The sequence below is a fragment of the Zalophus californianus genome, chromosome 6, assembly GCF_009762305.2.
Source record: "Zalophus californianus isolate mZalCal1 chromosome 6, mZalCal1.pri.v2, whole genome shotgun sequence".
NCBI lineage: Eukaryota > Metazoa > Chordata > Mammalia > Carnivora > Otariidae > Zalophus > Zalophus californianus.
Genome location: NC_045600.1, coordinates 128,218,946 through 128,241,468, shown reverse-complemented (window position 1 = coordinate 128,241,468; position 22,523 = coordinate 128,218,946). Strand labels below are relative to the sequence as shown.

The following is a 22,523-nucleotide window of genomic DNA, read 5'->3' as shown; positions in this document are numbered from 1 at the left end:
CTGTTCCTTTTTTTTTCATTCGTTTTTTTTTTTTTTTTTTTTTTTTTTATAAGCCTCCTCTCCCTATCGTGACCCTCATGTTTAGAGGGCTGCATAATCACACTCCCCAGATCATGGCACATCATCATCATCATTGGTTTATATAAAGCATCTCAGTATGCTGTGCATTAATCCTTTTTATACCTTGCTCTTCCATTCCCATGCCCTTCCTCAACCCCCCATCATAGGCAACTACTTTAATGTGTTTAGTGTTAATAGTGTTAATAATCATGATTAGTGAACATCAGTTTCTATTAAAACTTAAAATTCAAGTAAGTATTAAAATATTTTAAGTGCTTAAAGATTTTATTTATTGAGAGAGAGAGCATGAGTCGGGGGGAGGGAGAGAGAGAAGGAGCCTCCCCGCTGACCTGCTTAGTGGGGAGCCGGACATGGGGCTCGATCCCAGGACCCTGAGATCACAACCTGACCCAGAGGCAGACGCTTAACCGACTGAGCCACTCAGGTACCCCTTGAGTGAGTTGCTTAAAAGTCTGTTTCCATTATTATGTATACACAGAGATAAATCCTGCTTCGTAGGGTACACACCTCAACATCTCATAACACATCAAGATTGGATGTCCTGATTCTTCATTGGTTCATACTCATACATGCATATTTACCTATACTACGTGTAATTCTACTTAACTTTACTTGTTTGGATTGTATTCTAAATGGCGTGTGTATTATAACTGCTTTTTAACAGAATTTAGACTTAACTGAATAGACCTTTTATGTCACTTAATTCAGATACCCCACTGGAAGCAGTTATTTCTCTGAAATACTTAGAGCATACATGGGTTTAACGTGTTTCTTAGTATAAATTTTCCCTAAAATGATCTGTCATGGGTATTTTAGAAATGCTATTTTTGTGAGGAAGAGTCAGATAATATATGTTAGCTCATTTTCAACAATGGTGCCATTTTGGTTTAGTAGTTTGGAAAAATAGTTTAAACTCATTATTATACCCAGATATACTCTATGAATGAAAAGATTAAACAGTCTAAATTCCCAGAGAAATTTAGAGGAAAAAATATTAAAACGTTATGAGAATGATTTCTAATCTATACTTTTCAAGATATGTTTCTTGGAACTGTATGAAAAGAAGGATTTATCTATGTTTGGTAAGGCTTGCGTTAAATAAAACTAAACAGGTTTCTTCACTGTAGGACTTACTGGAGCCTTTAAAATGCTAATCTATTTTGTGAATCATTAAACTTAGTATATAACATATGGTTACACAAAGTTATTGCATAATAGAACCCTTCATTTTTTTTCTCATGAAAAAGCATCTTTCATAATTAGTATCATATAAAACATTTTGGAAAATCTTGCTTCTGATCTTAAGGTGATACATAGAGTTTTTGAATAATGAAACCTTCCATAAATGAAATTAAAATTGAGGTTTAAAAAAAGACAAGCAAGACAATTAGTCTTGTGCTGTGATAATAGCAGACGTGGTCATTGGGACCAACCCTTCTGCTGAAGACACCTACAAATGCTAGGCAAAATATTTTTAAAATCTGCTTGAAAGCATTTGAGAACTAACAAGATAATGAAGAATACCTGGCTCAAGATCCAGGGAATGATGGAGAACAGAGCCTTGAAGAGGGTGAGCCCAGCATTTATGACTGCTTTTCCTCAGGTGGTATTTGCCACTTCCTCAGTGGAATAGGACAGCCTCAGAGACCTAAGGGGACAGAGAGGTCAGAGTTCAGGGCCCACAAAGAATTGGGAGGATCCAGTGTGCTCCTGTCACTTTGTTTTGGGTCCCCAAAAGGCAGGACCATAGAAGTAGAGTGAATCAGAGGGTAACAGTCCCTTGCGGTAGCTATAGCTAACGTCTGCATCGTCCCCCTTCTTGACGTAAGAGTGTGGTCATCTACACTTAAAGTACAGAGTAAATATTCTTTCCAGTATCTGTGTTCTTTTTTTTTTTTTAAGATTTTATTTATTTATTTGTCAGAGCATGAGCGGGGAGGAGGGGCAGAGGCAGAGGGAGAAGCAGGCTCCCCTATGAGCAGGGAACCCGATGCTACATGTAAATGTAACATATTGTGCTATGTTAGTAAGAGTTTTTAAATAAATACATTTGATTTTTTTTAAAGATTTTATTTATTTATTTGAGAGAGAGAGAGAATGAGAGATAGAGAGCACGAGAGGGAAGAGGGTCAGAGGGAGAAGCAGACTCCCTGCTGAGCAGAGAGACTGATGTGGGACTCGATCCTGGGACTCCAGGATCATGACCTGAGCCGAAGGCAGTCGCTTAACCAGCTGAGCCACCCAGGTGCCCTAAATACATTTGATTTTAAAAAGGAATTATAAACCCCAAATGTGGGGGCACTTTTAAAATTGTAAGAGGATGTAATGTACATTGTATAGGAGTTATACTATTAATTCCGAAATCTAGAGAGAAAAAAATTCGCACACACAGGACCCTGGGATCATGACCTGAGCCGAAGGCAATCACTTAACTGAGCCACTGAGGCGTCCCATATGTTCTTTGTATTAAAAAAAAAAAAAAAATGTTCTTTGTGTCCATAAAACTAAAAATTGATCACATGCTGGGCCACAAAAAAAGTATCAACAAATTTCAGAGAATTTAATCACATGGAGATAAGCTCTCTGGTGACAAAGTATTTCAGCCAGCAACCAATATCCAAAGACCCTTGTTTAAAACAAATTTTTTATACATAATCTGTATAATAACTTTTATTTTGTCAGTCCAGGTTTAGAGACTTGTCATGAGCCACTTCCAGATAGTTTCGCTTAACCTTTAAACTGTAACATATTTACGGATACTGTAATTTTCAAATGCATAATATTTTTATAGATGAGCCCTCCATTAGTCTTATTTTAATTTTTGTTGAGTCTTCTGCTTCCCAAAAGATAGGATATTTCAGGCCCAAGTAATAGGGAAAGCAGAAGCATCCTTGAGGTTTTTAAGCATTGAACAAACTCAGAATAGGGAAAGACATGTTAAATAGGAAACGAGAGGAAGCCTAACCACAGAAGAAAGATTGATTTGCTTGTGTAAAATTAGGAATCTTTGTTCATCAAAAACACCATGAAGAGAATGAAAAGGCAAGACAGAGTGGGAAAATGTAGATCATATACATATAGTGAACAGGGGGCTTTTTATGAAGAATACTTACAGATCATCATGAAAAAATCGATTTTTTAAAAAGATTTTATTTATTTATTTGACAGAAACATAGCGAGAGAGGGAACACAAGCAGGGGGAGTGGGGGAGAGAGAAGCAGGCTTCCTGCCGAGCAGGGAGCCTGATGTGGGGCTCAATCCCAGGATTCTGGGACCGTGACCTGAGCCGAAGGCAGACGCTTAATGACTGAGCCATCCAGGCACCCCAAAGAAAATTGATTTTTGAAAATGTGCAGGAGAACACAGACATTTCACAAAAGAAGTTATTAGGTATCCAATAAACATGTGACAAGATGCTCAATCTTAGTAACCAAGGAAATGCAAAATTAACACCACAGAAAGCATCATACACCAACCAGAATGGCTAAAGCAGAATAGGCAGATAATACCAACGGTTGACAAGCCTATGAGAAATTCCAAGCTCTCATTCCCTGATGATAGCAGGACAAATCGGTGCAGCCATTTTGACATTATCTACTCAAGTTGTAGATATATGTATTTTACAACCCACCATTTTTATTCATCTTTATATACTGTAGAGAAATGCATGGTGTACCATGAGCATCAACAAATATGTAAAGGAATGGGCATGGCATTATTTGTTACAGCCAACATCTAGAGATAATCCAAGCTTCTGTTAACAGTAGAATAAATAAATAAGTGACAGTACGTTTATATGAAGGAGTACTATACTGCAACGTAAAGGAAGAAACTACAGCAGGAATTAACAGGGTGGCTGAATTTCACCACACCATGATGAATGAAAGACAGTGGATGCAAATACGAAATGATTCTATCTAAATAAAGTTTGAAAAATAGCCAAGCAATATTATAGTGCTAAGGATGCATGTGTAGATAAGATAAGTGATAAAACTATAAAGAAAAGAAGTCACTGTAATTGTTACAATACTGGTTATTTTGGGTAGGTAGAACAACAGGAATGTTTTGGGGGGCCCAATTTTAGAGACTTTCAGGGTTTTGGCAGTTTTTTTTTTTTCCTGATGTAATGGTAACGATGTTTACTTTATGCTGAATCCTTGATTTGTAAGTTTTTGTTTTGTGCACCATTTTGTATTATGTGCTACATTAATATGAGTTTTTAAATACATTTGATTTTAAAAAGGAATTATAAACCCCAAATGTGGAGGCACTTTTAAAATTATAAGAGAATGCAATGTACATTGTATAGGTGTTATACTATTAATTCTGAAATCTAGAGAGAAAAAAATTCACACACACGTTCATACTCATAGAAAGACTTAGCAGTCTGGGCAAAGACTCGATTCATTGGGCATTATTGTCTGCATGTGGCAGCCAGATGTATAGCCCCATCTTGAGATCAGGAAACAAAACAGTATCAGAGGGACAGGCCAGCAAAAGCCTAGGATGGCAGAGCTGAAAGCTGGAAAGCTCCAGGTCCTGCACACTGAGCTGCTAAAGCCACTGAGCTTGCAACCTCTTTTCTCCAGTCGTCTTATGTGAGATAGAAGATTTTCTCATTCTTCAGAGAAAAAGTAAGATAAAATACAAGCCACAGATAGGGGAATATTTAATAAGTAGGTGGGTTTTTAATGTACCTAAATGTACAATTCAAAAAGGAAACCCAACTAGTATTTTAAAAAATTGAAAGGATGTATCAGGAGATTTAAATAAAAATGGCAAAGAAAACCACAACTCACTAATTGCCAACTATTACCACTTCTGTTGTGGCATGGAGAGCCAATGAAGGTGTGAGGAAACTGATGGTCTTCTGTGTGCTTATGGCATTGTAAATTAGTAATGATCTTTCTGAAAAGATTTTGGCAAGATGTTTCAGTAGTCATAAAAATGTTTATGCCTCTGAGCCTATGAATCCCATTCCTGGGATTCTCTCCTAAAGAAATAAACTAGAATATTCAAAGATTAACTGCAATTTTATTTATAGTAGTGAATAATAGGAAGAAACCAGCATATTCAACAGTATGAAAATTATGCAAATGAAATTTTCAACTGCATTCCTTTTTAGTTGTGATTTAAAACTATGCAAAAAATATGCATGTGGAAAACGAAAAGGAGGGGAAATCTAAACTGATTATCACAATTATGTTGGGATGGTGGAAGTAGGAGTTTTCTCTCTCTCCTTCTAGTTTTTAAACTTTCTATATTGATATGGTTGGTACCTCCACAGTCATAACATTTTTATTATAGTAAATTAGAGCATTCATTTGTTTTTCCTTGAAACATCATTTTTTGTTTGCAGTCTGTCATTGTCCAAGCAAAACTTGCCAGTTTTGAACATGCTGAAATTGTGTACATCTTCCGTAGTGGCCATCTGATTTGGCATACTAAGTATATTTCTCTACTGAAAGTTGACATTTAATACTTAGATAATACTGTAGTTCAGATGACTTCAGGAACTCCTTTTAACTTCGGGCCTGTGTTTAAACATCAGGCATAAAATAAAGTCTGTGATATCCAGCAATTTCACTTTTTTAAAACATGTTGAGAAAGAAAAAAATACACTGGACTAAGAAAGGCTCAAGAAGCTCTTGGAATTGTTTAGGGGTGAGCGAAGGTAATAGTAAGGGCTTGCAGTGTGGCAGGGGCAGTGGCAGCTAAAGAGAGATGGATGAAAAGGGAAACATTATAAAGAGTAACAAAGCTGGAGCTCTGTGAAAGTTGGATGGGAGTGACAGCGGGCGGCGGTAGTACAGGGGTTTATAACCGGTGGCGTTTGAGATGACAGCAGCATATCTGTGGGATATGGTTGCATGTGGACTAGAAATTAGGAGATATAAAGAGCAGAAACAGATTTAAGAGTCATACTGAGGCAATGGTTAAAGCCAGGGGGGATGCATGAAGTCTCTGAAGGAGGAGAAGCCTCTTTGGGGCTGCCCACATGGGAGAGATTGAGAGGATGAATACAGCACTCAGGAAGAGACACACAGGATTTCATGAGCATTGTCTGTTGTGGATTATAAACTTCTAATGGACAGAACCCATGTTGTCTGTCATATAGGAATTTCCACTGAATCAAGTAAATGTGTCAACCATGATTTTAAAAACCATGGTATTTTTTTAATTTTAGAAACCTCATTCAGTTCTTTATACAAAAGATAATTGTATAGATTTTTAAAATGTTTTTTTATTTGTTGAATAATCAGCTGAAAGTTTGTCAGATTTTATGAAAATTGGTCAAATATAAAATCAATTCTTGAGCCTTGCTTTGGACAAATTTTTCAGAATTCTTTGAGATTTTCAAAATCCTGTGCATGTTAGTTCAAGTTCTGAATTAGATTCATAGTAGTAAAACATTAATGACATCATTGTCTATAATTTAGCCCTAAAAGAGTGATATTAAGAACATGGAGTGCTTTCTAGACACTTGAATACATTATTCCAGCTGACAGGATATTCTGAAATATGAGCCAGACTGATACAATTGAATGATCTGCCTTAGAGCTGTAGGGACCATAAGTGAGATTAGCTTTCTTAAATTTCTGGAGGCATCGGTATGCAGTTTGCTCAAGAGCATTTTTATCATGTGTGTGTCAGGGCATAATTTACCTTAAAACCTGAGAACACATTTTGATAATAATCACATTGGGTTAATTCATTTAGAGTTGGTACTTTAATTCTTAAATTTGTAGGGCGTGGAAAGATGAGTTATATACTGAAATATCTACATTTTTGTCATAAAAAATGGGAATTAAGACGTATAGTCGATAGTATATCACTACACTCCACAATATAACAAATAGTGCATATAAGGTTATCCTGTTTCAGCCTGACAAGTCACCAGACACTGACATCATCCTGTGATAATTATCTGCTGCAGACTCCCAACTTCACACTAAGAAATACCATGCTTTTAGAGTCCCTTCACTCTGGGTTACTGTGGTATTATATGTAGCTGAAAAGCATCCTAGACTCCACATGGGTAAAGAGTATTAGAGCTTCTTGATAATGCATTCTTCTACATTAGCTTCACATCACCTTGTAATGTATTTGAGAAGAAATATTGCTTTATCCTTCAGATTTGAGTACAAATCAAGTAAATAAGAATCTTCTAAATGCTATCAAAGAGATTATAAACATTTGTGCCTATTAAGAGAAATGTTAATCTGTACTTATTAATGTTAATCCAACATTCTTTTAGTTTCTATTAAGCCTATTTTTGAAAAATTACTTGATAAGCATTTTGTATTCAGATGACTTGCCTTAGCAGTTACCTCTGCCCAATGCATGGATGAGCTCTGCTCCACAGGGGTTGGCCTGGTGAAGAGATTGTTTAACAGCACTGCTTTCTGAAGCTTAATAGAATGCAGGAATTGCTCTCTGGGGTGTGGAAAGGAGATTCATCCAGATTTAATACATACTGTTTCAAGATAATGGAAGTAGAATGCAGGAAATAGCCTCATCAGGTTAACTGAAATACTAGTCCTCACAGCAAAAATTAAGTCACGTAAATGAATTAAAACCGGTAGGTCACTTGGTAAAAGTTTTGAAGAAAGCAGGAGGAGTTGGGTGAGACTGAGGGGGGTGGTGGCAGAGAGGAAAATCGGTCATCTGGAATCCTGACAGTTTGAATGACAGCGGCTGGAGAGGTGCCGGCCGGTTCCCCAGGGCCACGCCTCACCACTCAGTTTTCTTTGTTCTTTGAAAATGATACTGGTTAGGATCCAGTAACGTTGATTAGATCACATTGTCAAACGTCAATTTTTAGTTATTCATATAAATAATACTGCCAAATAACATGTTTTTCAAACTCTATAAGCAGATATATTGAAGCATCCATTTTCTTCAGCTGATTATCTTCAAGTACTTAATCCCTCTCTAGTTACATTTTTTAAATTTTAGAATTCTCCTATTGATCAGTTGCTTCTATTCATTATAATACTGTACCTGAAAATGTTTTATTTTTTTTAAAAGATTTTATTTATTTATTAGAGCGTGCACACAGGCAGGGGGAGCAGCAGAGAGAGAGGGAGAAGCAGACCTCCCTGCTGAGCAGGGAAGCCCAATGCGGGGCTCAATCCCAGAACCCTGGTATCATGACCTGAGCTGAAGGCAGACGCTTCACTGACTGAGCCACCCAGGCGCCCCCTGAAAATGTTTTATAAACCACCAAACACTATATGGATTGTAAATGGTTTTAAATAATATTTCTGTTCCATTCAAGAAACTTTCAAAGATTTAAAATGTTCTGATAACCCAATATAAATGCTCTTTTTTTTATTATGTTAATCACCATACATTACATAATTGTTTTTTGTCATTAACTCATTGCAGTTCTTTGAGACGCATCATTTCACTTCTTGGCATGCAGTCTTCCCGGGGTGCAGTTCTCCTTTCCCTGTCAGCTTTTTCCTCATTCTGGCTTTCTTCTGAATCTCAAAATGGCTCGAGAATCAAATGCTTCTTCCTCTGTCATATTTGGAGGAATGCAGGAGTCTCCCTCACCATCATGTAGCAGCTGCTTTACTTAGGATCCAACTGGACGTTCCCAGATCCCATCACAGTGGTGAGGGAGAATGCCTGCACACAGTGGCTCGGACTGTCCCCAAGCAGGGATTGAAGTGGAGTTGGCTCACCCAGACCACATGGCTGCTACCCCTGCGGAGGACTAGAAGGACTGCAGCCTCCATGAAAATAGGGATGATCTCTTACCTTGATCTCCTAACTCAACTGATGCCCAGAAGTACTGCATATATAGAACATCACCACCATGTACACACGTCCTTACTTCCTCTAAGAGAGAGAGACTGCTCTCTTAGAGAAAGTGGAAGACCAGGAATAAGATGATTAAAGTCAGACAAACCACAAATATTGAATGAAGACCTTACTGGCAGCCAAAGAAACAGCGTGGCTAGAGGTGGAGCAGTAAGGAGGAAGTACCTGGTGAAGATGAAGCATTAGAGTGCTAAAGAAGCTGCAGTAGCGAAGTTGGCCTGGTCGCGGTAGCGGGTTCAGGTTCGGACTAGTAGGGGTGCCTCTGCTGCCCTCTACTGCCCAAATGAGTGACTAGGCCGGTCTCAGGCGGCTTCTTCGAACATCTCCATTATCTCAGTCCCCAGTAGGAAATGCCCTGTTAGACACGAATCTTGTGTTTTGAGTACCTCTCAGCAGGTCCACGCAGTAAGACTGGAAACAGATGGCATAAGTCCTAAGTTTTATGTGTATTTCAGACTTGGGTTGACATTTTTGCTTATTTTTAAAATATTCAGATACGTGGTCAACTACTAATGAGTTTTGTTACAAAATTTATTTGAAACTAGGACTAGGAAACACTTGTTTCATATTTCTACCAAAGTGTTTTAACGACTCTTCTCACATTAATGAATGATATTTCCTTTTTCCAGGGAACGGATTCGTAAACTCAAGAGCTTCTCCAAATTTGATTGGAACTACTGGTGCAAATAGTTTAGGCAAAGTTATGCCTACAAAGTCTCCCCCTCCTCCAGGTGGTGGCAATCTTGGAATGAATAGTCGAAAACCAGATCTTCGAGTTGTCATCCCTCCTTCAAGCAAGGGCATGATGCCTCCACTGGTACGTTAAATTTTTCTTCAGCCTCATTCTTTAAAAATACAGCCAGTCTATATTTTTCTTCAGAATTTTCTGTACTTCCATAGAATTTAGACCCTTTCTTAAAGAATATTTCTATTTGAAGTTGGCATTTGAAGATATCGGTCTATTTTAAATACACAGAAATCAGATTATAGAAAAACAGGATGTAAATATGCTTAATGGTTATTTAAAATTAAAGCTAAATGAGGAGAGGTTGTTAGGCTTAATTTTAATTTTACCAGACTGGTCTCTTAGCTCAGAGATTCCATCACCAAATTCATAAATTAAACCTGACTTAAATATTTCTTCTATCTTGACTTTGCATACTTTCAGTAATCGATTACACATGCTTTTCTGCAGGAGAAACACTATATTAGTTGTTAGTGTTTCTACATACTAGAGAGAACCACTGTAGAATAGGGAATAATGCATCAAAACTTGAATGAGTTATCCTCCAAATAATCTTTGTTTATTCCTTCTCAAATAACCTTCCCTTTTAATTCTATAAAGAATACAGGTCTCTCCCCCCCAGCCCTTGGCAATGTCTTCATAGTTCCAACGTCATATGTTTTTGAATCCTGTGTTTATGAAGAAAAGGAGAGTGTGTTTATCTCCCTTAGCTTCTTATTGAAAAAAAATCAATATGTATGCAATTTTTAAACCATTCCTAGTATAGCATGGCTTGACTAACATGCAGTGTGATATGCCAGGTGTTCTCTCTGTAATGCAGCACTATTTGATTTTTTTGCTAAATGAAAGTTGATGCCATTAGGCTTTAGATAATCTACATATGTATAATGCTTTATAGGTTCCCAAACATCTTCATATGCATCATCGCATTTGATTGTCAGTTATGCTATAATCTTGACTGGGTAGAGATGAAGAAACTGAAGGAGAAGTTAGTACTTGTCCAAGGTAATATAAAAGAGAGCCAGGACCAAAACCTCTTAAGTCAAGAAACAAACAAGTAATTTTTCATTTGGAGATAGAAAGCTGGAAACTGTTGCTCCCAGCCTTATAAGGAAAACGAGTTGGGAGTAGATTGTAGTGCTGAGATTTCATGGCACCCAAGTGGCCCAGACTCTAGGGAGAGACAGATATTGCAGGGAGAGGACATTGGAGCCCTGGTTTGTGTAGGTAGGACACAGGTAATGAGAGTTCAGCTCAGATGCTTGGTGAGTTGCTGGAGGCCAGGTGTTCCTGGCAGGCCCATGTAAAGCCCTAGTGTTGGGACATAGGGGAAGTCCGAGTTCTTTTGGAGGCTTTTTCTCCATGAACCCCAGTGGGTGCTCACAGAAGAGATTGGGAACATCCTGAAAAAGCCTCCACTGTGGTGTGTGGCTGGGAAGGGGCAAGAGCAGCCCCTGTGATAGGGACAAAATGTGCTGCCTAGACCCTTCTCCCCTTTCTGTCCTGTGGACCAGAAGTCTTAATCTGTGAGGAGATGAACAAAAAGTGTCACCCTTTGGGCATTGGTGACCTCCCATTGTATCTCGAGAAATGGAAAAGGAAAGCCATCTGAAGCTGTGGCGGAGGAGCAGGAACAATGCCGGGAGCATGGCAGGGCACCTGAGAAGAGGAAAAGGCTTTGACTGAGAGTGGAGCAGCCTCTGGGGAAAACACACACACAACCCCTGGCAAACCAACGCTCACTTCCTCCCGGAGGGATGTGAGGCCCGTGCTGGATGCACTGAGGGTGACCATTGCACCGGTGAAGCTCAAACCCGGCCCGATTCCTAATTAAATTAACTCAAACTGTGCACTAAAGACTAGCAAGAGGAAAGACCTCTTGGTCTGTAGGTCGGTAGAGTTACCCAAACTACAATACAAAGAGAAAGAAGAGTGAAAATAAAACAAAAAGCAAAACAAAGCCTCCAAGAGCTGTGGACTTTTATCAGGTGGTTTAACATTTTTGTCATTGGAATTCCAAAAAGAGGAGAGAGACAACAGAGCAGAAGAAATATTTGAAAAAATAATAACACCAAGTCGGACAAATACACACACATTCAGATTGCTAAAAGCAAAGGACAACAAGGAAAAAATCTTAAAGGCAGCCAGAGAAAAGAGAAGAACAAAGATAAGAATTTATACCATACTTCCCTTCAGAAACTCTGCAAGCTACAAAACAGTGGAGTAACCTGAAGTGCTGGAATTCAAAACAAAAAACCCTCAACGTAGAATTCTGTATCCAGCAAAAATGTCGAAAGAGAAGGGGCGCCTGTGTGGCTCAGTTGATTAAGCATCTGCCTTCGGCTCAGGTCATGATCCCAGGGTCCTGGGTTTGAGGCCCGCATCTCACTCCTTGCTCAGCAGAGAGCCTGCTTCTCCCTCTGCCTCTGCCTGCCTGCCTGCTCCCCCTGCTTGTGCTCTATCTCTCTCTGTGTGTCAAATAAATAAATAAAATCTTGAAAAAAAAAAATGAAAGAAATTTTCTCAAACAAAAAAATCTGGAGAATTTATTGCTGGGAGATCTGTTCTAAAGAAACACCAAAGGAAGAGGGACTATGATACCAGCAAAAACTTGGATCTACACAAAGAAATATAGAACAATGGAAATGAAATAAATGAAGATAAAATAAAACACAATTCATTTTCCCCTACATTTTATAAACCTTGTATTTTAGATTACAAAGATAGTACAGAAAGTTCTAATGCTTCACACGAGTTTCTCCTATTATTAACATCTTGCATTAGTATAGTACATTAGTTAGAACTAATGGGTCAGTATTGATACATTATTATTCACCAAAGTTCCATACTTTATTCATTTTTCCTTAGTTTTTAACCGCATGTCTTGTTGCATTCTGGGACCCCATCCAGGACACCACATTACATTTAGCGGCCATGTCTCCTCAGACTCCTCTTGGCTGTGATAGTCGCTAAGACTTTCCTTGTTTTAATGACCTTAACAGTTTTGAGAAGTACTGGTAAGGTATTCTGTAGAATGTTCCTCCATTGGGATTTTTTTCTCGTGTTTTTCTCATGATTAGACTGGGGTTCTGGGTTTCGGGGAGGAAGGCCACAGAACTAAAGTGCCATTTTTATCTCCCATACAAAGGGTACATAGTATTATAATGAGTCATTACTATTGATGTTAACCTTGGCCATCTTGCTGATGTAGTGTTGCATGGGTTTCTATGCTTCCTCCTTTCCGTACTGTCCTCTTTGGAAAGAAGTCCCTATGCAAGGTCCATACTTAAGGAGTGGGGAGTTAGGCTGTACCTCCTTGAGGGCAGAATACCTACATAAATTATTTGGAGTTTTTCTGAACAGGTGACTTAACTGTTTACTTTCATTTATTTAATGATTTATATTAATACAGACTTAATGACATTATATTTTGGGTAATAATACTCCTAAATTCTGTTTATATATAGTTCTACCAATACTGTTTTATTCTGTTGCTCATATTCCAGCTTTAGCTATTGAGGACTGTTCAGTTGGTTCCCGTGCCTCTGAAAACACACCTTCATCCTTGTGGGGTTTTTTTTTGGGGGGGGGGTAATGGAGGAGGTTGCTTTTAAATTTTTCCGTTACTGTGAAATGCTCTAGGCTCATCTTGTGTATTTCCTGCCCTAGTCCTGGAATCAGTCATTTCTCCAAGGACCCTTGGTTCCTTTTTATTGGAGAAACCAGAATCCGAGCATCTTTCTCTTTTTAATTGCTCTAAAAGATCACTACTTTCTAAAGCAAAAATAGGGGGAATGAATTTTGTGCTTATAACACATGTAAAAATATAGGACAACAAAAGAGAAGCAATTGTAAATACACTGTTGTAAGCATCTAATGTGGTATCTATTTGAAGGTGAACTCTAACTAAAGATGTATGTTAACAAAACCTAGTGCAACTATAGAAAACAATTTTAAAAGAGGTATAAAAAGTCAATAGAGGAGATAAAAATGGAATTATTAAAAAAATGCTCGAATAGCCCAAGATATGGGAGAAAAAAGAACAGGTGGGACAAATAAATACAGATAGCAAGATTGTAGATTTTAATCCAACCATACAGGTAATCACCGAATGTGGTTGTAAACATCAGTTAAAAGACAAAATGTCAGATTGTTTAAGAAAAGGAAGATCATACTATACACTCTCTACAGAAACCCTACTTTAAATTTAAAGGCATAGATTAGCAGATAGAGAAAACATACTGAGCAAACATTAACCACAAGGCTAGTGTAGCCATATTATTTCAGACAATGTGGATTTCACAATAAGGAATATTACCAAGGATAAGGAAGGACTTCACACAGTCTGTTTTCCAAGAAATAAGTATCTTTATTGTATACGCACCTAACAGCTCACGTTCAAAATTCATAAACCAAAAACTGATGGAACTAAAAGGTGAAATAGAAAAATCCACAACTGTAGTTGGAAACTTAAACACTCTTCTCTCAGTAATTGACAGAACAAGTAGGCAGAAAAATCTGTAATGATCTAGACAACCTGAGCAATACTCAACGAACCTGACCTAAGAGACATTTACAGAACACAACAGCAGAACATAACATTTTTCTTAAGGGCCCTTAGGACATTCACTAAGACCATTTCCTGTGCCATAAAGTAAACTTCAACAAATCTCAAAGAATCGAAATCATACAGATTATATTCTCTGATCATAATGAAATCCAAACAGAAAGGAAAAATCTTTATATATTGAGAAAAAAAACACACTTTTAAATAACCCATGAGTCAAAGAGGAAATCTCAGGAGAAATTATAAAATATATATGGGTGTGTGTGTGTGTGTGTGTGTGTGTGTGTGTGTGTGTGTGTGTGTGTGAAACTCAAGGCATTAGATGTTTATATTAGAAAAGAGAAAGGTACCATATCAGTAAGCTTTTACTTAAACTCAAGAAATAAGAGCATACTTAACCCAAAGCAACCAGAAGAAAAGAAAAAGAGCAGAAATTAATGAAATTTGAAACAGAAAAACATTAGAGAAAAGCAATCAAACCAAAACCTAGTTTTTTGATTGCTAAACTTCTAGCCGAACTGACCAAATTAAAAGAGAAGGCATGGGTTATCAATATCAGGAATGAAAGAGGTACTGGCAAAAAGGTGGGCACATAGATCAATGGACAAAACAGAGAGCCCAGAAAATAGACCTACACAAATATATTTAGTTGTTTTTTGACAAAGGCAGTGAAGCAGTTCAATGGAGAAAGGATAGATGGTACAACTAACTCTGTTGGAACAATTCAGCATCCATATGCAAAAATGAAACCTTAAGATATAACTCATACCTTATACAAAAATTAAAATGTAGCATAGACTCAAGCATAAAATACAAAACTCTGAAACTTTTAGAAGAAAACATTGGAAAAAAACAATACACCAAAAACATGATCCATAAAGAAAATTTTGATATATTGATGCTATCAAAATAGTTTCACTATCAAAAAAGTTTTACTCTGTAAAAGATCCTGTCCAGAGAATAAAAAGACAACCTACAGATTAGGAGAAACTGTTTGCAAATCACATATCTGATAAAGGACTTGCCTCCAGGATGATACAACTATACATCTGTTAGAATGGCTGAGATTTAGAAAATAAATCAGTGATAACTGTGATAGCATTATATGGTAACAGATGGTAGCTACACTTGTGAGCACAGCGTAACATACAGAGTTGTTGAATTGCTGTGTTGTACACCTGAAAATAATGTAACATCATGTGTCAGCTATACTCAAACAGGTGTCTGGGGGGCTCAGTCGGTTAAGTGTCCAGCTCTTGATCTCACCTCAGGTCTTGATCTCAGAATCACTAGTTCAAGCCCCACTGAGGCCTACTTAAAAACAAACCAAAAACCCAAAATACTAAAATGTCAAGTTCTGACAAGGATGCAGAGCAACAAGAACTCTCTCATATTCATGCTTGGAATGCAAAATCATACACCACTTTTGGAAAACAGATCAGCAGCTTCTTACAAAGTTAAATATATACTTGTCATACAACCCAACAATCCTCTCCTAAAGAATTTACCCAAATGAATTGAAAACTGTGCTTACAGGAATCTGTATTTTTCATAGTTGCCAAAAACTGAGAACAACCTAGATGTCCTTCCAACAGATGAATGGATGGATATACCCACTGTGGTACATCCAGACAAAGGAATACTGCTCAGCAATAAAAAGGGATGAGCCATTTATTCACAGCAGTATAGATGAATCTTAAATGAATTTTGCTAAGTGAAAGAAGCTGGATCCAAAAGACTACATAGCATGTGATTCCATTTATATTTTGTTCTGGAAAATGCAAAACATATCAGCGGTTGCCAGGGACGGAGAGAGGAGTTGACTACAAAGGGAATTTGAGGTAAATTTTTGAGGCGATGGAACTATTCTGTGATCCTGTGTTGTTGGATGTACATATGAGTCTGTGCTTTTGTTAAAACCCATAAAACTGTACAGAGAGTGGTTTTTATGATGTGCAGTTAAAATCAACCAGGATTCCAGGGGAACTGAAGATAGACTATAGACCGTGACACGTGAATGTTAAGTGTAGTGCAAGTCTGTGACAGGGTGATACAGAAGGGGATGGGGAAGGAGTGCTCAGTAACTTTGGAAACTTTTAACTCTAGATAGAGAAAACCAGAAAATTGTAGGAAAGCATTATGCGCTTAAGATGGTACATTTGTTACACACACTCAAACAGTGATTATGTTGTAAAGAAAGCTGGGTTTCTCATTGTTGGTGGAAGAAAAAGTTATAAATAAGCAAGGTGGGTGGGGGTTGGGGAAGGCTACAGTGAACCCTTGTTTCTGGGTTGTTGTTGGAGGTTTCAGTATGAACTTAACTTTCTTAACATATATAGATAGAGAAATATAAATGTGTATACACATAAATAGTATATATCATATATTTCCTAGCTCATCTGACAGGCCCTTTCAGACAATGACACCTAGTAACCAAGCACACCTAGTACTCAGATCTTAGTTTCTAAAACATTCCCCAATAAAAGGAATCAGGACTCCTTGGAGAAATGATTGATTATAGAGCTGGGGCAATGAAAATACAGGATGAATTGGAGGGGCCAGAGGATAAGGAAGTGCCGGTGAAAAGGTTACAGGAACCAGCCTTTCAGAAGAGCTCCAGTGGCCCAAACTAGAACAATTTAAGCAACAAAGTAAGTAACAATAGTATTGGATTAGTACCCAAGGAATAAAAAATACCAAGTCTGTTATTGATAAAAATAAATGATCGAATACATAAATGGAGAAGGGACAGCTCTCCTTTAGAGAAGAATTCTAATTATTACATGTAGAAAGAATGAGAGAAATAGCAAATCAACATTGTAATTACAGTACAGAGATCCTGGCCATGCAGGGTCAATGGATGCTAAAATGAGTGAGTGAAAGTTTAAGGAGAAACGGTATTTGCGTAGCCTCAAAGTGTCTCTCCCCAAATAATTGATTACAAAGGGAAAGTAGTAATTTTGCAGTGGGGAATCCTGGAAGACACGATTTTAACCAGGCAATCGAGCTTAACATCACCGATAATGGAATGACATACCTTCTGATACGATGTGCTAAGAGGGTCACATCACCTCTTTGGTACTCTTCCAAAAATCCATGCTATCTGAGAAAATCTAAGCCCCAAATTATGGGACATTCAACAAGATATCCACCCAGTACTCTTCAAAAGTTGTTAAGGTCATGAAAAATGAGGAAAGATGGAGGGAACAGTCACAGACCAGAGGAGACTAAGGGTAGGTGACAGGGAAGGGCATGTGGGACGCAGGATCCGGTCCTGGAGCAGAAAAGGGACATTGGTGAAATCCAAGTGAAGTCCTATAGCTTCAGCAGTAACTCAGGACTGCAAAACTCTGTTAGTTTTGACAGTTGTCTCATGTTTGGGATGTAGACCTGGGTGGGAGTGATGCTGGGGTGTGGTATGTGATAGTATGCTTTCTTTGTAACTGCTCTCTAAGGGTATGATCATTGCAGGATACAAAGTTAAAAATATATACATGTATAACAAATAACCCCAAAAAGAAAAACATTTGGGCATTCAGGATGCTTATTTGGCTCACCTTTCAGGAATGGGATGTGAAATACCTGCCACTCTTTCAGAAATACAAACTACAGAAAGTTTCATTTAAGGCTCAGAAATATGTTGATAAGAATTATTAGTAAACTGCAGAATGTAAGGACAAAACTGCATTTAGGCATTTAGCAGCTGGTCAGGGTTCTCTCTGCCTGGTCTTTGTTTCAGAGATCACGAAGCATCGCTGCAGAATACTCAGAATTTGCCATATAAACTATTTTACACCCTTGTCCCTGCAGGTTCAAGTGAAAACCATCCAGCACTTACCCGCAGTATTTCCATGCGTATCTTGTAGTTGGAGGAATGTGAAGATCTGTATAACTCAACAGCTGAAGAGCATTTTACCCACATTTGAAATAGCAATTGTAGGCCAGGTGATTGTTTTTCAGAGTAGATAACCAGCCTGCCTATTTTACAGTTTGTTTGCAGGTAAACTGGCTTTCAGATTGGGGTTTCCTCTATCAATGATGTTTATAAAGACACCTTCCATAGATTGACAGAAAAGCTTGACTTCTTCAAGTAAAATAAGAAAGCACTAGTTAGTCGATTATTTCTAGCCTATTAGTATTTTCTAAATGCTTAGAGAAAAGGAACAAATAAATATGTGTCCTTCATTTCTTTTCTGGACATGATTTATCAGTTTATTTTTCTTCCAGTCTCATTTGCTTCATACATGTTGTTTTTCTGCAGTGAAATTATACATATGAAAGCTGTATTTGCATCTCAGTCTTTGTTATTCAAAACTGTTATTAACCAATGTTTGAGTTCTTGTTGTTTCATAACACTGTGCTAGCTGCGGTGGGAAATAAGAAAACAAAATAATTCCTGCCAACCAAAGAGCACACATCTAGAAGATATTTAATAATGGACATGTGTGACCAGGTAGGCTAGGGATGGGAGGATGAAGTGTTCTCAAAGTTTCAGGTATAAATTGGGATCATGATGAGGAACTCCTTTTAAAAATGGTTGCAATTGCCTGGCCGTGTGCGGGTGAGGCCGACGCAGGAGCAGACTAAGCCGGGGAGCAGGGACAGCTTTAAAGTCTGGCCTGACTAAAACAATCTTTCTTCTGAAATCCGTTCCCAGTGGAGAGACAATAAATAATTTATATCTGTATTCATTGCATATATTTAATCATTTCTTTAGGGGTCCAGGCAACTACTAGTGTCCAAATAACATGTTTTTCTAAAGAAATATTTTATTTTTGAGTATCAACAGTCTTAGTAACTCTCGTATCCCTCTCATGTGCTGAGTGCAGTCGGAGGAAGAGGAATTGGAGTTGGTGAGTGTGCGTTTCTGCTTGAAGGGAGTTGCAAAAGATCTAGAAAGTACTAATTCTCTTAAATGTTTTTATCTAACCAGTGTTCCCTTTGTTACAGTTTTTCTTGTTGTTCTTAAACACTATCTGAGCACCTTTAATTCCTGAACCAAGCTACTGGTACTACAGAGTCCATCTTGTTTTTCTATTTTATAATTATATATCTTGACCCATTTTGTTTGTTGGAGGGAACATTGGAACAGAGCCTTTAAAAACAATAGCTGTCAATGATCACAAGACACTTGTTACAGATTTTTTTTTAAGAAAAGATACAAAATACCTTATATAGTTCCCCAGATTATTAACATATTTTTAGAAAATGACTTCACCCTCAAAGTTCCTCAGATTGTAACACATGGTCTTGTGTTATTTCTCTTTCTTTCAAAAAGATTACATCATTTTTGGTGAGGTCACCTTTTTCAGAGTTGGAATTATTTCATACTGCATGAGACGATCTGAACCATAAGGGGGGGTTCCCTGTTTGCTAAAAGGAATATCTGTAATTTAATATATACAAATTTATTTTTTTCTATCAGGACATACTCTGTTAAAAGTAGCTATTACCTTTTTTCTTAAAACAAATGATTCCTATTGGCTTTTCTTCTAGAAAATAAATTTAACTAAAAATAACTCTCTCTTCTTTGGGAACTAAAACCCAAAATTCACAGAAATGATCATATAAATTCAAAGTCAGTTGCTAATTAGTGGCTTTAAAGGGAAAAAACTTGAAAACGTTTAGTTTGTAGCACGGACAAGGGTTCAGATTGCATGAGAGCATGGGGGGAGAGGCATCTGTTGGTTTTACTTATGTTTTACTATTACACATATATGCATGCTGGTGTGTTCTGCACAGTTTGTGTCTTTTTAGATAAGGTTGTCTATGCTCTGTCCTTAAAATAAGAGATCATTCTTTAACCTTGTGATCACTCACAGTTTTAGATGTGGTTTTGTATTTAGTAAACTAAAATGTACTAGTCTGCCATCAGTTGTGGTATTGGATTATATCATGTGCAGATTTAGACTTTCTTCTGGGGAGATACTTAGTGATACGGTAATAATTAGAAAATGGAAGTTTATAATTCAAGATAAAATAATTTGTCTTTGACTGTTTACCCTTAGAAAGTTGTCACAAATGCTTCCTTTCAATTCTGTAGCAGTATGTTGCCCTCTAGTGGTCCCACAAGTCTCCTTCTCAGAAAGATCAGTGCCATTGAGATTAGGAGCTTTGACGCATGGAACCGATGTATTGGCATTCACTATTACACACATGAGGCCGTGCCAGGAGATTGCCATGGAAATGAAGTCCTGGCATGGATAGAGCCAGGCCAAACTGGGTCATGCTGTGTTCTTTTGCCTACTATCTGACTCTTGAGTTTCCAGTGATCAAATCTTAGATTAAGTCCAAAGTATATCTCTACCTGAAAAATTCATTAAGATTATTAACGATGCTGAGATGAAAGTGTATTCCCACTTACCATGCACTGACTTCCACCCACTTAAAGTTCACCCCCCAGTTAGAGAGTCTCAAAGATAAATTTCTCTAAATCTTTGAAAACTACAAAATGAAATAAAAAATATTTGTAATTAAGAAACAAAGACATAACCAAAAACTGTAAACAGTTCATAGTCTTTAAAACTTAAGCTGATTCAGACTGTAAAACTCAATCAATTTTAAAGGCAGAGCTTTGTGGTCAGAACCAAAATATAATCCCAGTCTGTTAGCATTTAGGAAGTTGTTCAGATTGGTTTGAAATCCTGGATGGCTCTGACCCGAAGTGAGGAAAAACAGGTGCCTTGGAGCCTCCACTAAAGACTCTTCTGGTGAGAGGCAGGCTGCTGACATTCCTTAAGAAGCCTTGCTGTTCTAAAGCAACTGTACCCCATGGTTGCTCCAGGGGTCATACCTGTGGCTCCGAAGTTATATAGAAATTTGTCCCACCAGTTATGTAGAAATCTTGGGCCAGAGGGTTTCTTGGGAAGATTGTTTAAGGATACTATCTTATATTCGTGTAGTACTTGAGTTACCAAAGCACTTCCCAACTCTTGGCTCACTAGAGCTTCACAGTAGTACGCAAGGCCGGCAGCACAAAGATCACTGTCTTCCCTGCTGTACAAACAGGTTCAGAAAGGTGAAATGATCCCCCTGCTTAGGAAGTAGTGAATTTGGGACAAAAACTCAGGTGCATGACCACATTGAGAATGTGTCTTTCTTAATTAGAATAGAAACTTAAGACTGGGTGGAAAATACAAACTAATGAAATAAACTGAGATGATTAACATTCAAGTATCTAAATCTAGCCAAAGGCCCTCATCTGATTACCCTTTGGAAGTGGTGAGAGGGAAAACTGGTGAGAGGGAATCACACTCTGTCTCTTTATAACCTCAAGGGCACCGAATGGTACTTTCACTGATACGGCTTAGACCCCCAAATGTCATTATCAGGCTGTAACTTCTTCATTAAATATACACACACACATACATACGTACGTACGTATGTACGTATGTACATATATATATATATATATATATATATACATACATATATATAAATAACCCTGGAGTAGTTGTGCTTTGGCCTTCTTGGGTGCTGACCCCATGGATCATGGAGTCTGTTCTCTTCGTCTGAACTTGGTTTTGGAGCATTCCCTGAAACCCCTCCAGTGAGAAGGTGCTGTCATCCCCCGACACGTAGGGGAGTGGCCATCTCAAGCTGACTTGATTATTCAGTAGTTGGTTTTTTTAAATTCATTCCCAGTGTGGATAGGATACTGTGTAGATGGAGTCAGTCAGCAAGCATTTAATATTGCTCCATTCGCAGTCCTACGAAAAGTACGTTAGTCACAAGCTCTCTACGCAAAGCCTCTCTTTCAGAAGAGTCGGGAGCCTGTGCAGGGAAGCATATCTGAACCTGCTGCCAAGAAATAGGTCACCGGGTGGGTGGTGGTGACCGTGGGGGAGGCTGAGCATGTTTGGGGGCGGGGCACTCGGAGTGTGTATGTGTGTGTAGCAACTGCAGGATCGCAGGGCAGGAAAACTGAAAGCAAGGGGTACTTCAGGATGCCAAGACTTAACACCACGTTAACATGTGAGTGCTGCAAATACAAGTAGTTTTGATCCCTAAACTCATGGACTTAACACTCTCAGTATACAAATGACTTTTGGCTCTCCTCAAGTGTCGAAAACCTAGATGTTTGATTTTGGGCAGCCTGGTGTGGTGTTTGTAGAGCCAGCAAGTCCTCCTTTATGGTAACACATCAAAGCATTCTCGCCCATAATGCAAGTTTCTGTTTTAAGGATATATCCTTGCCATCAGTAAACACTATGAAAGACGAGGGAAAATGAATAATTAATGTACAACTATGTCCCTTGAAATTAAATATTTAGTTGTTCCCATTAGTATCTTTAAGGT

General features: G+C 38.0%; 1 protein-coding gene across 9 annotated transcripts in view; it reads left to right on the top strand.

Moving 5' to 3' along the window:
- Nucleotides 1–22,523, top strand: part of MEF2A (myocyte enhancer factor 2A) — a 172,383-nt gene that overhangs the window by 140,310 nt on the left and 9,550 nt on the right. For 3 of the 9 annotated variants that reach the window (XM_027569116.2, XM_027569118.2, XM_027569117.2), the window contains 2 exons: nucleotides 9,543–9,730; nucleotides 19,055–19,078. In XM_027569116.2, the coding sequence (XP_027424917.1) occupies nucleotides 9,543–9,730; nucleotides 19,055–19,078 (212 nt within the window). The remainder of the gene's footprint in view (nucleotides 1–9,542; nucleotides 9,731–19,054; nucleotides 19,079–22,523) is intronic. The other 6 variants (XM_027569121.2, XM_027569122.2, XM_027569123.2 and 3 more) reach the window with 3 other exon arrangements.